Source organism: Callionymus lyra, chromosome 8, assembly GCF_982586985.1.
Source record: "Callionymus lyra chromosome 8, fCalLyr1.hap1.1, whole genome shotgun sequence".
NCBI classification, from domain to species: Eukaryota; Metazoa; Chordata; class Actinopteri; order Syngnathiformes; family Callionymidae; genus Callionymus; species Callionymus lyra.
Genome location: NC_141825.1, coordinates 13,175,196 through 13,192,192, shown reverse-complemented (window position 1 = coordinate 13,192,192; position 16,997 = coordinate 13,175,196). Strand labels below are relative to the sequence as shown.

At 37.3% G+C, this 16,997-nt stretch overlaps 1 protein-coding gene across 2 annotated transcripts in view; it reads left to right on the top strand.

Annotated features, from left to right (window-relative positions):
• The window catches only part of itpr2 (inositol 1,4,5-trisphosphate receptor, type 2), a 60,116-nt gene that overhangs the window by 31,365 nt on the left and 11,754 nt on the right, over positions 1-16,997 (top strand). For both annotated transcript variants that reach the window (XM_087797244.1, XM_087797243.1), the window contains exons 38-51: positions 8,563-8,656; positions 8,771-8,958; positions 9,097-9,277; positions 10,677-10,930; positions 11,006-11,206; positions 11,793-11,903; positions 11,984-12,079; positions 12,153-12,272; positions 12,498-12,632; positions 13,337-13,529; positions 13,602-13,727; positions 15,914-16,089; positions 16,171-16,335; positions 16,402-16,600. In XM_087797244.1, the coding sequence (XP_087653370.1) occupies positions 8,563-8,656; positions 8,771-8,958; positions 9,097-9,277; positions 10,677-10,930; positions 11,006-11,206; positions 11,793-11,903; positions 11,984-12,079; positions 12,153-12,272; positions 12,498-12,632; positions 13,337-13,529; positions 13,602-13,727; positions 15,914-16,089; positions 16,171-16,335; positions 16,402-16,600 (2,239 nt within the window). The remainder of the gene's footprint in view (positions 1-8,562; positions 8,657-8,770; positions 8,959-9,096; positions 9,278-10,676; positions 10,931-11,005; positions 11,207-11,792; positions 11,904-11,983; positions 12,080-12,152; positions 12,273-12,497; positions 12,633-13,336; positions 13,530-13,601; positions 13,728-15,913; positions 16,090-16,170; positions 16,336-16,401; positions 16,601-16,997) is intronic.

The following is a 16,997-nucleotide window of genomic DNA, read 5'->3' as shown; positions in this document are numbered from 1 at the left end:
ATTTTTTTAATTTATTTACTTTCTTAAGATTGTTATTTTATAAAGCACTCGAATAGATGAAAACAATGTAAATATCAAGTTATAATTATTTAGTTATAATTAATCAAATGATAACAGAAGCAGCAAGAGAAGCTTTAAAATAAACCAAAACTATCATCTGAATAAAACGTTTTTAATGTGTTAATTTAAAACCATCTGACATCTCGATTAAGAATCGGATTTAGTTTTTTTCTTGCAGATTTGACTACACGCTGATAATAGAACAAAAGTTCAAGTTTATTTTTTAGAGCTCCTTTAGTTTGTTTGCTGCAAAAACAGAGTTCAGTAGAACTTGGGTTCTCCTGTGTCTTCAGGAAAGACAAAAACATGTCCATTAAATCTTAACAAAAACACTTTCTTGAATTTGACCAAATATGAAATTGTAGTTTTTACATGAACTCTATCCGTGCAGCAGTTGAGTTTGTATATCCATGGCATCACCTCAATAGTCCCATGATAATATATCCATCTATCCAGCCCTTGGACTGAGTCAGTTTATTTTAAAGGGTAAATAATGTGAAAACCCAACTTTACTGACTCACTCGCATGTTTTAAATGTTGAAGTCTCGCATCATGACCAGGTTTTGAAATCTTGGGAGGAGAGGTTACAAGAGAGAATTCCATTATGATATTAATAATGATCTTCACTCTTCTACCAGCCAACTGTAATCACGACTTCTGGGATTGACGACGCGCGGTGACGAATCTTGATGCTTCCCCCAATCACAGCAGAGTGGGTGCGGTTATGAAAAAAACAAGATTTCATCTCCAGTAAACCCTCTTTAAATATAGTTTTGGTTTCTGTAAACCGATCTTTCATTCACTTCATTTGACAACAAAAGTGCACAGAGTTCCTTTGGCTTTTGCTTTTGGCGAATGATTCAACTGTTGTGGAAGAAGATCAGAGCCGGAGAGCGAAGGTGGTAAAAAAAAAAGCGGGACTTTAAAAAAGGCGTCGATTGTGCGTCTGAGAAGCCAGACAGTGCGGTAATGATTTAAGAAATGTCAGCGTGTGTAGGTGTGTGTTGGTGTGTTTGTGCCCTCTCTGTCGTTTCCTGGCTGCCCTGTGCGTGGAGCTGCAGACTAACTACAGAGGGAGGCGACTGATGGATGGGAGTAATGAGAGAGAGATAGTGACAGTGTAAGCGAGGAGGTTGGTGGCTCCCCCGGGGAGCAATGAGTGGGTGAGAGAGGGAGAGAGGGAGAGAGCAACGAGAGGAGACTTAGCAGGAAGAGAGGGAGAGGAAGCCATGTGAGGAGCCATGTGAGTGGAAAAGAGAAAAAAAAAAAAAGTGGGCAGCGGCTACCAGGAGAGGGATTGGAGGGAAGCAGTCTGTAGGTCCGTGAGGAGACAGGGCAGGGGGTGCGCTTACGTAACAGCCTGCAGTGGCTGAGCCAGCGTCACGTGGAACACCATGTTCTTCCTCCCTCTCTCCCTCCCTCTCTCTCTCTCTCTCTCTCCACTGTCTACTCATCACCTCTCTCTCCCTGCACGCTGTCGTGTCGGTCGTTCACGTTCTGCTGCCCGTCTTTATTTATCTGTTCGCCGGTCACACCCAGGCCTGGCTGAGTTCTAGTCTGGGTCATCTTGGAACACCGAGCACAGAGTGACGCACCACATCAAAACTTGGTGCCGTTGTCTGTTGGTTACGTTCACTCCATCCAGGAACATCCAAAACAGACGTTGTGAAAGGAGTCTTGTTTTTTTAAATGAGTTGTTGAATTAACAGGTGGCTAGAGAAGTAATTAATTTAACTGAAGTAATAGTATTATTGTTCTGAATATGTTTCACTTAATTTTAAGACTTTATTTACTCACACTTAAGTCTTTTCTCACTGACCATCAGTACCAACCTGGTTGAAAGAAGAATGAGAGTCCACAAGATTTTTTTTAATGTATGGGAAGCATAGTTTAAATAGATAGATGGGAGGTTTTCCTTTAATGGGTTTTCTTAAATTGAATTCAATTCTTCACTATGTAAACGGTAGTTTTTTGTGTGTATAAAAAAGCGCAAGTTATGTATGATGTTATATGTATGTTATATATCTTGTTGATTGTATTGTGTATATATATATATTTCATTATTATTATCATCATTATTATTGTTTCATTTAATTAAATCTAATTACTTTTGCTATTATGTTAAACTATAGATACAGGATTTTGTTTTCTTTACTTAATCGCCAAAAAACCTATAAAGTACATAAATATTGTTACTTTTTTGTAAAGCAGGTGTTGATGCTCTCTTGTGTAATCAAAAAAAAGCAAAATACAACCTTCATTCTAGATGTTTTAGTTTCTTAGTTGTTTTTTTTCCATAAACTTTCAAAAATGAAATGCTCAGAGAAAAAATGACTCATGGTATCTTAATCTTTTAGAAAGTATTGTGTTTAATTTCTTCTGTGACCTAAGCTACAGATGTCATTTACAACTTTCACTGGAAACTACTTACCAAATAAAGCTCTTTATTTGGCTAATAACTGTTATGTTTGTTAAGGAGAAATCATGATTTTTTTTTCTTCATGATCTTGACGCCATGTTCAAATGGCAAAATGTTTTATCTGTAAATTAAATGTATATAAAGGTATATACCGTGATGTGACATCGTTTATCATTTGAGATTTATTTATTAAATTCAAACAAAAGTAGTAGTAAAAGTAAAATTACAGCTTTAGATAAGTACTTTTAAAAGTTTTAAAACACCAAAAATACTACTAAAATACATAATCTGTTAACTAAATTAACATTAAAACAATACATGTTCATCTTGTTGTTTATATGTTTATCTCTACTAAACCTCAGCACCTCATAAACACGTTTCCAGGTGACGCTCAATAACGTCATTGTCTCCTACACGTCCAAGATTGTCACTACTTGCCTGTAGCAAAGCAGATTTACAGATTACCACTCTCTTCTACTAAGCTCATCACATGCACGCTTCACACACACACACACAATCCCCGTGTATGCCGTGACCCGCTGTCTGTGAGCTCATCCTGCAGGGTTTTCCTCGACGGTCAGCCTTCAGGTGGAACGAGGCTTAGCATTCTGGGGTCACCAGACGTGTGGCAGGCGCGACCTTTAGCTAGTTTTAGGCTTTTGCCGAGTAGGCACAAGTTAAGAGTTTTGTAAATTCTACCTCTTTGTCCTCATCCCATGTTCGTCATGTGATCTATTAGGGTGTTTGTGTGCGTTATGTTTGGGTGTCCATGGTGACATGTTGTTTTGTGTGTGCTCTCCATCCGATGCTTGTCACATGGAGGTTTAAAGAAGACTTCTAATGAGTTGACTACTGAATAATTCATTGTGTGTCTAAATATATATACAGTATATATATCTATAAATGGATATATATAGAGATTTACATTTAAATTTAAAATATCCAGTAAAATCCAATAAGGCATTAATATATGTTTATTGATGTAATTCACATGCAAAAACATAATAAAGGATCAACATCATATATTTCTACACTCTTCTTTCTTTCCCTTACAACTGTCGCAGGAGATAACATGGTCTTTTATGAAATGTAATTGCCCTTCACAGGCAAAGATCCTCATCCTGGAAACGAAGTACACTTCCAGTATTACTGGTCTACTACTTTTCCCATTATGATATGACCTCTAAACTCAATTAAGCCCAAAGGATACAACACATCTTGAAGGGTCAATAGGTCAATTTAGAAGAATATTTACAAGGTGGTTGGATTAAAATCAACTTAATCATGCGTCAAACTTGTGGTCCGCGAGCTAAATCCAGCCTTTCTAAGTCATATAAGTCGTCCTGCAAGTTAGTTCACAACTAAAGCAACCATGACATGCCTTTGCTTTACTTATTTCGCTTCCATAAATCTGTGTTATGGGTAGAGTCACAATGATTTCCCTCTAAAACTGAGCTCCTCGGATTCAGAGATCCTGATTCCCGTTTCTTCTACAAGCGAGGTTGAGACATGAGTGTGAACCTCCAACAGTGAGACTGGATGTTATCTGTGATCAATCACATCTTGGAATTTCATTTGTTTCCAATTGTTTATTGGTTAACTTTGGTTCTACCCGGCTTATGGTTTAACTTTCGTTTTGTTTCCTCACCACCATGTTGAACAATCTCTTATGATGCTGAAGATTCTTAATGAGTGATGAGTGTTACTGTACCAGCTTTGTGTGGAAGAACAGATGGTGGATGATTTCAGATTTAAAAAAAAAAAAAAAACTTCTCAGTGAATAGAAATGTGTTCCTAGTCGACGTGGTGTATTATTAAGATGGTCACACTCATCTGACTGTTCACTTCGGAGGTGGTGTGAGGTGGCACATCAAACACTCTTTTGGTCCCGCTCAGAAATGCCAACGTTATTACGTGTTGTCATTTCCTGCGCGTTTGCTAAAAATAGTCTCGGGTATTGCGGGAAGTTTAATTACAGCAACTTGAGTTGATTTTGTTCTCATTGAGTTTTGCACTTTCCTGCCTTACGTCTGTTAGTAAAACCATGACTAGGTCAAGAAGCTGCTGCAGCAACACAAACAAGCACATAATGTTGGAAATCACATGTGTCCCCTTTGCTTTTTTGTTACTGAGAACTTGTTTACTTGCGGTCAAATGTTTGTCCCACCAGACTCCAATTGAACTCACATGTAGCTCTAATCAGTTTGGCTTTTTTGCTAGTTTGCCTGCAGGGAGAGTGTTTCATGCTGTATGACTGTCGTAAACATTGTGAATCAAGACATGTGATGTGCATGTGTGCGTCTAACAAGTGTGCTAATTGAGCAACACAACAGTATTTTTAACAAATTGTATGTAGAAACATAACGATTATCATCAAGATGTTGACATTATCTATTGTTCAATAAACCTAATTTATCTTTCTCAGCTCGATCACATGTATATGATCCATGACACAAGTGTAGTCAATAAGATAACAAAAGTCATGGTAGGACAGTTACACCTTGAGTAGTTTGTTCACCTAAATGCAACTGATTCATTAAACATAAAATATGTATATATATATTTCTGATTGGAATCTTTTCATTCTCTGGTATAGCTAGCTTCATCCCGACTTTCTTGAGCAAGTATGAAGTAAATCCTTAACTTAAATTCTTCTTCAAGTCAAACTTGGCTTAAATCCGCACTGTTAGAGAGTAAACATTGTTAATGGCTCCTCCTTTCTCTTAAAACAGTGTGTTTGTAACATTGTAGACTGTCTTGAAAACTGAAGACCCCCCCCCCACCTCGCCAAAGTTTTTTTTTTTTACAAAAGAGAAGTTTTGCTCTTACTTCATTTTACTTCAGCCACGATTGAAATGAATGAAACCGCCGTCTCTTCTGTAAAGCAGGAAAAGTTGCATTGCAAAAGTGTTAAAATAGAAGGAAGCTAGAAAGTTCTGCTGTATGAGTTATTAGTGATTAAAAGAAAAATCTCAATATTGTCAAAAAAGTTAATGTCAAAATGTTGCATTGTGCTGCTTAAAGTGTGAAAGTAGTGATATTTATTTGATCTGTTTTACCATACAGTATTACTTCCTACTTTTAGTTTAGTCACTGAAACATGAGCACAGGCTATGTGGTCTAAAATTATTTTTAAAGTCCTTGATCCGAAGGTCGACTCAAAGAGTGATGTACTTTGTTGTTGCAAAAAGACCTTGTATTTCATTGGAAGCTGCAGATATTTGCTCAGTCTTCATGGACCTTATTATTTCAATAACAAATGGTATTTGATTGACATGGGGAAAAAAGTTATTGGAAAACAGAAGTTTCATGATTCACTCCTCGCTCCACCTGAGAACACCTGAAAGGGTGCATGATGTCTTTGTCCTGCACTGTTTGCTTCACTTAAGCAGCGCGAGGATCTGCAGACAGCAGAGCTGCAGGGGTGGAGGGAGGGGAAAGTGAGGAGTCAGGGACAGAATAGCTTATCCCTCAGCCTGGACACCGGAGCCGCAGTGTGTCGTGCCGGCGCACATTTTAAAACAAACTCCGCTGTGTGCTGCACGCTAGTTTTGTTTGTTCGTCGGGGCTGAGCCAACCAACCCCCCAACCTCCTGCTCCCCCCCCTTTAAGATTACTTCTGCAAGTTCTTCTACCTCTATTTCTATCTCACCTCTCTCGGCTCTTGCATCACTTGACTTTTCTCGTCAATGCAGCAGCGAGCAGATGAGTCAGACCGGGCTGACTCTGCCGCCATCATCCCCCCCCCCCCCCACCATCCCTTCCACACCCTCTCTCTGCAGACTGCATCACTCACGAGGTGTGTGGTCAGTATCACCAACCCTGGTGCTAGTTTTCCCAAACTTCAATAAGGATGGAAATCGCTGAACAAAGGCTGGAATACTTTCTATGTGTTCCATGAATTTTAGAGGCTCTTCCTTGACTTACATAGTATGTGTTGTTGAAGGTGTCAGCTTGTGTGTGTGTGTCGGTTGAGCCAGACAGTGCAGGTAGACAGGTGTCTCTGCTGACTGCAGATGAGCCGAACCACCGAGTGACACACAGGTCTTTTGAGGGCGGTGTGGGGGCAGGTGGGTTCCAGGTTCACCACTCAAACTGCTTAGTCGTAACGCTGAGTTGAAGTGTCCCACTTACATTTTTTTTTTAATTTTCAATACTTGATTTTGATCTCGTGTTTGTCATGAGACTTCAGATTGAACAGTCAAACAGATGTAGATCTTAGCTTCAACTCATACAAAACTATAACTTTTAAATCAAATTAATCTGACATTGGGATTAAAGAATGTATTTGTCATTATTAACCTGTTAAAGGCAAAAGAAGAAAACAATTCTCTACATATAGCATAGTAAGCTGTTCCTTGTAATGTAGAATTGTCATTATATTTAACATTTAAATTAAATGTCATTTTATCCCTATTTGTGAGAATATTGTTACTTCACAGTGTTTCTGTAAAAAGAAAACGTGAAGGACATTATGAGGAAATGTGTTAATTAACATAAGACTATTTATGAGGTTAAAGTTTTTGTTTTCAGACTTAATTTCTTGGAAAATATTCCGTCCCATAAAATGAAATCAAAAGAAAAAAAAAAGTTCTTTACCTTTTTACAATGTTTATTTTAATGTAATATATGCAAAAATCCTTTTTTTTGTTTTTGTCAAAGTATAACGATTTATTTCCCTGTTTACTTGGGTGTATTTGTTTGTTTCATTTTTTAAATGACCACTTAGAGAAAGAAAAGAAACGGAAGAAAATTAAAGTTACCGTAGGAAAATAAGGTACATTTTTATAAACATTTTAACTTTAAAACCCAATTAAAAACAATAATAAAATAATAATAAAAATATATATTGTCACTTGTGGAAAGTGTAATTCCGTAAAATGATCATCCAGTCATTTTAACCCACCAATCAAAATGTTTGGATGGTGATATATGTATTACTTGTCACACCCAGGAATCTGTTCTTTGCCAATTTACTTGCAGAGGTTGGTTTTAGGGGAGAGTCTGAAGAAAGCAGGTTAGACTTTTGGATTGAGTTCTTCAACATCACCTACCCTACCTTTAATAATCAATTCAAAATATATATATATATACATTTTTCTGAAGAAATGGGAACAAGTTGTCTGTTTGCCAAAAAGGGAGTTGAAATAAAAAAAGATTGTCTGACTCATAAATTCTATCCCAGACAGATATTTATGTCAAATTGTACAATGAATGTTAACTCTTCATAAGTACTGTTTACATTTGCGGCCGCCCATATCACACATCCGTCATTGTGTCCTGTCATTCCTGTTTAAAAATAAGGTGATAAGCACAATCTCAGCCACCTAACCTGTCAATCATACACCGATTACATAACCGGAAAGATTATTTTCTCCGTGCTCCTTTCCTTCCATCGGTTTCAAAAACTTGTTTACAAATGTGACAAATTCAGGCCATTCAAGCTCTTTCAACTTAAATATACACTTTTGACTCAAATATTGTGTTTAAATGTACCTTCTTATGACCACAGTGACTAGAATTCAAATATTTTTAAAATACTTTTTTACTACTTTACAGCAGGGAATTCAGTTTCTAATTGCCATCTCCAGCATCATTCTTTACTTTTCTATATTGTTAATCTTGCTTTTCTAGTATTGATTTGTTTTTCGTCTTGTTTTAAAAATATATATGAATGTTTATATTCACTGTTTGTGAATGTTAGAGAGTCATATGAACTCAAACTTGCACATTAATCTTTTCCTATAATTTGATTATTGTAATCTATTGTTATAATCTCTAGCTTTGATGGCATGCGTCGTCCAACTTGTCAACTGTCATGTGACCTCATGCTTCTGCTAACGGAACTATTGTCATTCTGGTGCTCGTCGTTCACTCATGAGAAGACAACGATACTTCCAATTATGTGGCAGATGAAAACTGCGGAGTCTTGTTAGGGTTGATTGGATGGTTTTATGCCAGCGATCACGCCGCCGTATTGGTCGCAGTATATATTTGATAAGACGTCCACACTTTTGATAAGCTTTCATGGGCGTATTCTACATTTTAAAATATTTAATTATTTTCATTTTGCTTCACTGCAGGGAAACGAGCTGAGAAAGATTCTTCTGACACGCTACTTTGGAAACCAAAAACTCTCCAAATCCGAACACACGAGCGGAAGTGTCTCACCCGCAGGTACACACTACGACAACCCCACTAGCAACCACCGCTGGCACTGATGTGTCTGTCTTTGTCGCCGCTGCAGATTCTTTAGTTCAAAATGGTTGTTTATCTGTCAACGTTGTTCAGGTGGTTCTCTCACGCTGGAGTCTGACAAGCCTGGGAGCAGCTTGTGGGAGATCCAGTGTCTGCTGGATAATGTCGGAGCGTCAGAACTGGTGATTGATCTCATCGTCAGCACCAAGAACGACAGGGTGTTTGAAGAGAGCATCCTGCTGGGTATCGCCCTGCTGCAGGGAGGAAACACACAGATACAGGTGAGGACGGATGAGATGGACGCAGCCATGAAAATAAGTCTATAACCACTGGTAGACCACCAGTTACCAACTATGAATGAATGAATGATTAAAAATGTAATCGTCTGCTTCAACCTCTCCGTCTTCTCCTCTACCCAGAATTCCTTTTACAACCAACTGTTCAAGCAGAAGAAGTCCGAGAGGTTCTTCAAGGTCTTCTATGACCGCATGCGTCTGGCTCAACAGGAAATCAGAGCCACAGTGTCGGTCAACATGTTTGAGGTCGGCAGCAGAAAGAGGGACGAGGACACAGACGGCAGCAGCGTCAGGTTCAGGAAGGGTACGTCGTCGCTGGCTTGCACCAAATGAACAACAAAAATACAAACATGAATCCTATGTTCATATACACACTGGATCATTTGAATGATGCATGAATGAGTTATAAAAAGAACTCAACATTTAAGAGGAGAAATAAAAATAAGGTCAATGTTCGTTTAGCAGAAATGTCAAACCCAATTACACATAATCTTTATGTACATTTTTCCGAACAAAATGTTTATATTACTTAACAATAACAGGAAGTATGAGTCTGATTTTGATATTTTCTCTCATCCTTAGAGGCTTTATCCATTTTAATGATCTCACTCACTCTATCAAATTCCTTTAATAAAACATACATTTTTCTGTTATTGGAAGTCTCTGTTTAAATGTTGAGATCCATCATCTAAAAGAGATCTTTAGAGGTCAAAATAGCAACATCAACATTAATCTACAATAATAGGAACAACAATTCCACCAGTCACATAAGATTCATGGAGATTGAGTTTGACATGTATGAGATAAAAATATAGATCTTAAACTAATGTTTTTTTATTTTATTTTAAACATTTTTTTAGATGAAACTTTAAGGATAGCAATCACGTGTCAAACAAAGAAAACAGCTGGAGGGATTGTTAAAAAAAGAGAATAATAAGCAATTAGATTAAAACAATAAAAGAAAATTAAAATAGAAAATTATAAAAAGAATAGACCAGCGTCCAGTCCAGGGTGTCCTCCACCTCTCGCCTGATGTAGCTGTGATGGGCTTCAGCCCCCTGAGACCCCCACAAGGGAAGTGGAAGAGAAAATGAATGAATGAATGAATGAGAAAATATATATATATATATATATATATATATATATATATATATAATTAACATGTTTGTTTAAATGAAACTAACAATAACATTTTAATAGTTGATTGTGAAGAATATCTGACAAAACTAGTAATATAAAAAGTTTTTGTTTTGTTGTCAATAATACTAAGCAAAGTTAAATAATAAAGTAATATCATACACTGTTGGACTCCAAATAACATCACGGAGGCCATACAGGGTGAAAGTTGTGACCAACGTCTGCCGAGAATGCCACATGCTGCAGCACAATAGGCTCAGATATGACACATAAATCTTGAACAGCGTGTGTGGTCTCTAGTTTGGTCGGAACAATAGTGGAGGATAAATCCAAAATGATCTGTCTCTGATCTCCGAGCAGGCTGTGGTCACATGTTAAGACCATGTGACCTCCACATGGCACGCTTATCAAAAGGGTATTGTATCATAATTGGCTCCTTATTTAAGTTACCAGGCTACTAAAGAAAGAAAAAGACTTTCCTCTCGAGTAGTGGTTCTGACAACAGCACTGTGATTTTTGCTTTGGAGGGCAAACGTGAATTTCAAGAGTGATGTCTGTGTGATCAGGACAGGAATGTGGACTGTTGATGAAGGAGGAGATGCGCGGTCAGCTGAAGGAGGCTTCGTCGGCGACATCGAAGGCCTTCTGTGCCTTCAGAAAAGAGCTGGATCCAGATCTGGACGGGCTGGGTCAGAACTACGAAGGCATCGGGTGTGAGGAGGTCACAGAGGAAACTCAGATGAGTCCCACAATCACCATCATGAAACCCATCTTACGTTACCTCCAGCTTCTCTGTGAGAACCACAACTCAGAGCTGCAGGTGATCACACTTATTCGATGTTCCCGACTTTTCAGCGCCGGCACCTGTTCAAATGTATTTTTGTTCTCCATCTAGAACTTTCTGCGCAACCAGAACAACAAGACCAATTACAACCTGGTGTGTGAGACACTTCAGTTCTTGGACTGTATCTGTGGGAGCACCACTGGCGGGCTCGGTCTGCTGGGACTTTATATCAATGAGAACAATGTGGACCTGGTGCGGCAAACTTTGGAGACCATTACAGAGTACTGCCAGGGTCCCTGCCATGAAAACCAGGTGAGGGCTTAAGTGTTCCGTTGGTTCTTGTTCTCACACTATCTGTTTAGCATTAGGCTAAGGCTACAATGCTAGCTTTGTACAGAAAGCTAGCCATCCAATTAGCTTTACGCTAATGCTACAATGCTAGTGTGGTACATAACTTTGCTGTTGTTCTCGGTATTATCTTGATCTTTGAAGTATGTACTGTTTTGAGTATTGTTTTGATTGTTAAAGCGCTTTGTGACCCTGGTCTCGAAAAGCGCTATATAAATAAATATTACTTACTTATATTACTTATATAATTATTGAGATTTATCTTGAATTATTTTAATAATTGGGGCATAAATATTTCCCTGTGAATTTAAAATTACTGAAATAAATTAAATTGATTAAATTGATTAAGTTAAATATAAATAAATTCAAAATGAAGTAAGCCATTAATACATAAAATGTTTTGTTTTTTATTTAATATTAGTGGTTTATTATATATAATATATATATATAATGATTTGTTCTTTGAGAAATTCAGATCTATAGCTCCTGATGTTGTAAAGATACACTGATAACAGATGAAGAGTTATTGGAACTTGTTTTATTTTCCTAGACGTCTATAGCCAAGCATGAGTCGAACGGTATCGACATCATCATCGCGCTGATCGTCAACCAGATCAATCCTCTGGGGAAACATCGACTGGACCTGGTGATGCAGCTCAAGGTGAGAGTCTGAAGATGTGAAACTCTGGGGATAAAATCTATTTTTGCCAACACGCCCGTTTCTTCTCGACATGTTTTCAGAATAATGCATCCAAGCTGCTGCTGGCCATCATGGAAAGTCGCCATGACAGCGAGAACGCAGAGAAGATTCTTTACAAGATGAGACCAAATGAACTGGTTAAAACACTTCCTCATTTAATTTACTCCAAATCGTATCCGAAGCATCTAAATCCTTTACCCTGTGCCTCAGGTGGACGTGATGAAAGAAGCTTATAATCAGGGTCTTGAGAGTGAAGAGGAAGGGGACAGTACCGGGGACCAGATCAATTCTAAAGACGTTGGACACAATATTTATATCTTAGCCCATCAGGTATGGATGTGTCATAATCAATATATAAATGATTTATGAGAGGAAGGCGTGTATGGATTGTTTTGTTTCTATTTGAGGTGTTTAAAAGCAACATTATAATGGTGACCTCTGGCTTTAATTAATTCTTTATTAATTATCTCACGTTTGTTATGATATCTTTGCTTGCTTTTGTGTATAAATAGACCTCTCCACCATCGATCATCTGAGTTGATTCATTTTCTGCAGCTTGCAAGGCACAATAAGATCCTTCAGCAGAGTCTGAGACCAGAGTCGTGTTTAGGAGCAGGATCCAACATGGACTCCGACATCGAGAAGGACGACGCTCTTCATTTTTATGCCTGTCACACTGCTCAGATCGAGGTACACGTTAAGAAAGTTTTGGTCGCTCTTGTCACCTCATCACATACTGATGCAATGGGCACGAGAATGGAAGTTTATCAGTGCCTTCAGAAAGATGATTAGTTCAAGCATCATTCAGACATTTAATTCAATCATTTCTGTATTGAAAAGGTTACGTTTGTTTTATTGAATAACTTTAATTGAAAAAATATATTTTCAATGAATTAATTTGATTTGACATGTAGAGGTCGATACACTTTTTCCAATATTTAAAAAACAATTTTTCCAAACTCAATATTAAGTTATTTGTAGCCTTTCTAATTAAAAAAAAAAAATACGCCCATATAAAAGTTCCACCAGACAATAGTAATAAAGGAACTACTTCAGCACACTTTCAGCCAATCATGCTGGCTCTATTATGCCAAAATTGTTATGGTATTTAAAAAGGCTATGTAAAATATTGCTTTCCACTATTGGAATTAGAATATCAAACTCTGTGTGTGAAAAGAGATCCATTCATTTAAAAAAAATATTACATTACTTTAATTCAATTGTTTAAAAAGTAAATCACAAAAACTTCAATCAATAAAATAATCTAAGTTTTAACATTTGAAATTTTCAACGTTATCATTTAATATTACGGTATTATTTTAATTCGTATTATTTTGTAATCTGTATAGGTTGTGTGATAAGTTTTGAAAAAAGTTTTGGTTTCTTCTTTCCAGATTGTACGCCATGACCGCTCCATGGAGCAGATAGTTTTCCCGGTGCCCAACATCTGCGAGTACCTCACAGAGGAGTCCAAGGTCCGCGTGTTCAACACCACTGAGAGGGACGACCAGGGCAGCAAGGTCAACGACTTTTTCCAGCAGTTCGACAACCTCTACAATGAGATGCGGTGGCAAAAGAAAATCCGCAGTGAGTCTTTCTACCCATAAAAAGTTATTTCCTGGAGTGTGTCAATCATGATCTTTGCATCCTTGTGTGCAGAAAATAAGGCCATGTTCTGGTTCTCTCGCCACATCTCTCTGTGGGGGAGCATCTCCTTCTACCTGGCCTGTCTGCTCAACATCTCCGTGGCCGTTTTCTATCCCTTCGGTGATGATGGAGACGAGGGTTAGTCATTTTACACAATCAAATATAATGTTTTATGAACTATATGGAATTATTTCACTGCCATTATATTATTGAATGGTTGAATGTATAACACCTTTTTTTATAATTGAAATGTTGAAGTTTTTATAGCATTGAATAAAAAAAAAAAAAAATAATAACCCTTTTATTATCTCTTGGTCAATGACCCGGTGGCCCCAAAAACAAATGGGTTTGAGTTATACATTGGGTTGCTTCTGGATCAAGGTCCTGTTTTTGGGCCACAGGGTCATCTTGACCTAGAAATAGGAATTTATATATTGAAAGTTTGTATTTCTTTTCACTGAATAATTAATTTAAATCATTTATATATTGTAATGTTGACATTTTTTTAATGTATATATTTTTTTCTATATTAAAAAACTTTTTTTTACACAGTTTTATATACAAGTGTTTATATTCCAGTCATTCCAAAATACATTTTATGATTTTTATATTTTTTAAATTCTAAGCGTTTCAATATAATAATGTTGGTATAATGCAAAAAGACTACCTACTCTACTTTATCGCACTTTCAACCAATCACGTGACGTATATGATATACGACGTATAGGCACTGGGGCATCATCATGACGAGTCCAATGCTATTGTCTGTTGTCATTATTATACCAACATGTTTATGTTGAATTTGAAAGGCAATGAATAAAAAGATAATGAATTCTGAAATTTAATTTTTGAATTGTTGGAATTAAAATACCAAACTGTTTAAAAAAAACATTTTGAAAATGTTAGATTTTTTTATTAAATAATTTAAAACAAATTCAACCTTTCAATATACAAATTATTGAATTCTAATTATTCAAAAAATAATTATATGCTTAAATATAAATTTCAATTAAAAAAAGTTCAAGTTACAAGATTTGGAATGTTAAATTTAACCATTCAGTATTTTGAATTTATTGATGTACTTCTATAGAACTCACAGGGTGAAAAATCAATTATTTTTGGGATTATTCCATGTTTAAATTATGTCAGTCTTATGTTGCGTCACTTCACATGTTGCATTGGTGTGTTAAAGTGTGGTAAACAGAACGTTATCCATGCAAGAGCATTAGAAGTCGGGCACACTGTGGTCAATACTCCGGAGGCCTCAGGCTCTTACACAATGTTCAATTGCTGCTAAGGGGCACATAGTGTGCCATGAATAATCCCTCACACGTCATTACATCATCGCATCCATGTCGTTGCTGCTGAACACTGACCAGAAACATGATTGCTTCAGCAGGAGTGACGACTCATCAGACCCGGCAACATCTTTCCAGTCTTGTTATTGTCCAGTTTTAGTGAAATAATTGCCACGGTTTGCACTTCTCAGCTCCTGGAAGTGTTTTTAAAAGATTATAATCCGATGATTTGTGTGTTAAATAAGACGACAACAAAAAGCATGTACAGAGAAATGGTAATGATGTCTTTTATAATGCGGTTTTGAGCGAGAACGTGTTTTTCATTTTGTCCTTTTTGTTTCCTGGCATTTGTTCGTTGTGGTCAGCAAAACTCAAAAAGTAAAAAATTGATTTTTCATGAAAACATACAAGATTGGTTTCATTTTGTTGGTGTTCTGTAGTTTCCTTTGGATATAGGAACGTTTGGAATATAAACTGATTCATTTGTACTACTGTGTGCCCAGCATTGTTTTGTAGTAGCCGAACACCGTAACTTGCATTATTAAAACACAGCATACAATCCAATCACTAAAACAAATGACCTTGTTTCATGATTTGGTGCAAAATGTGCCATTTTATTTAAATTGATGGAAGTTATTTTAATTATATTGTATGCAATATACAGTACAATACGAAATGACCTCCTTGACAGAGGTATAGTCATCATAAAGCTTTTAAATACACTAATGATAGTTCAAGATTATTTTGCAACAATAAATTCAGCTTACCAAGGGCAAAGTTTGAACATTTTTATTTTTATATTGACCAGCATTTGAGGTGATCCCGTTTACAGTGCGTAGAAATTTGAGTCAAATATATTTGTTTATTCTTGCTGGCCACATAAAATGACTCCATATGTTGGACTTGGACACCAGGTCTTTAATTTGACACGTGTTCTACAGATTGTGTTTTGTTTTGCACTCAATATATGTTCAATATGTGCCTCCTTCATGTAACACTTGTATTGAAAGTTTTGGTCTTGTGCAGGTACTTTGTCTCCGTTCTGGAACATCTGCCTGTGGGTGGCATTGGGAGTCATCACTCCTCTACTTCCGGTGCTGCCTAAACCGTGGGGCATTTTCTTCTTCCTGGTGTCTCTCATACTTCGAGCCATCTACACCATGGGCCTGGCTCATGCTCTGTTGTTGTTAGGTACCATCAATGTAAGTTATTCAGGTCATCCTGACAGACTAGCTGTTGTTCTGCAGTTGTTTACTATCGCAAACATTGTTTTTTTGTTTCAGCTCTTCAACAAGCTGGTCTTCCTCGTGAGTTTTGTGGGAAACCAGGGAACGTTCACCCGAGGATACAAAGCTGTGGTCATGGACATGCTGTTTATCTATCATCTGGGTTACGCCATAATCTGCGTTCTGGGCCTCTTTGTGCACGAGTTCTTCTACAGCTTTTTGGTAAATAATCCCGGCAGCAGTGCTTGGATCTGAGAGGTTTTCTAATGAGCCCATTGTCCCCTGTAGTTGTTTGACCTGGTGATCCGAGAAGAGACGCTGCTGAACGTGATAAAGAGCGTGACGAGAAACGGTCGCTCCATCATCCTGACGGCAGTTCTTGCCATCTTCCTCGTCTACTTCTTCTCCATCATCGGCTTCCTCTTCCTCAAGGACGATTTCCGCATGGAGGTGGACCGCCTTCCCACTCCGAGTCAGACGTTACGTGGTGAGGATTATTTGGCCTGTGTGTCTCCCTCATGTGAGCTGGAAATGTGATGTAACAGACGTGAGGGCCAAAAGTTTCCTTCAGTGCAGTTACACATTAACTATTAATGAGGACTCATTAGCGTGTGCATGATTGGCTTCCAGCCACCTGTAGGTGAAAAGTTAATTATTTATCTTCTTCCTGCAGAACAAAGTCCTTTATAATGAGTCATGAATCATCATTTCATCACAAATGTAGTATTGTTAGCAACTACAATATATGTGGAAGTTTATCTGTGCTATCAGAAAATTGAATCGGAAACTTTTAAAGCCAGTGTTGTAAACACAACTTTGGATTTTTGTTTGTAGTGTCAGTACAGAGTAAAATAATTAAATAAAATAACACATGAATTAAGTCA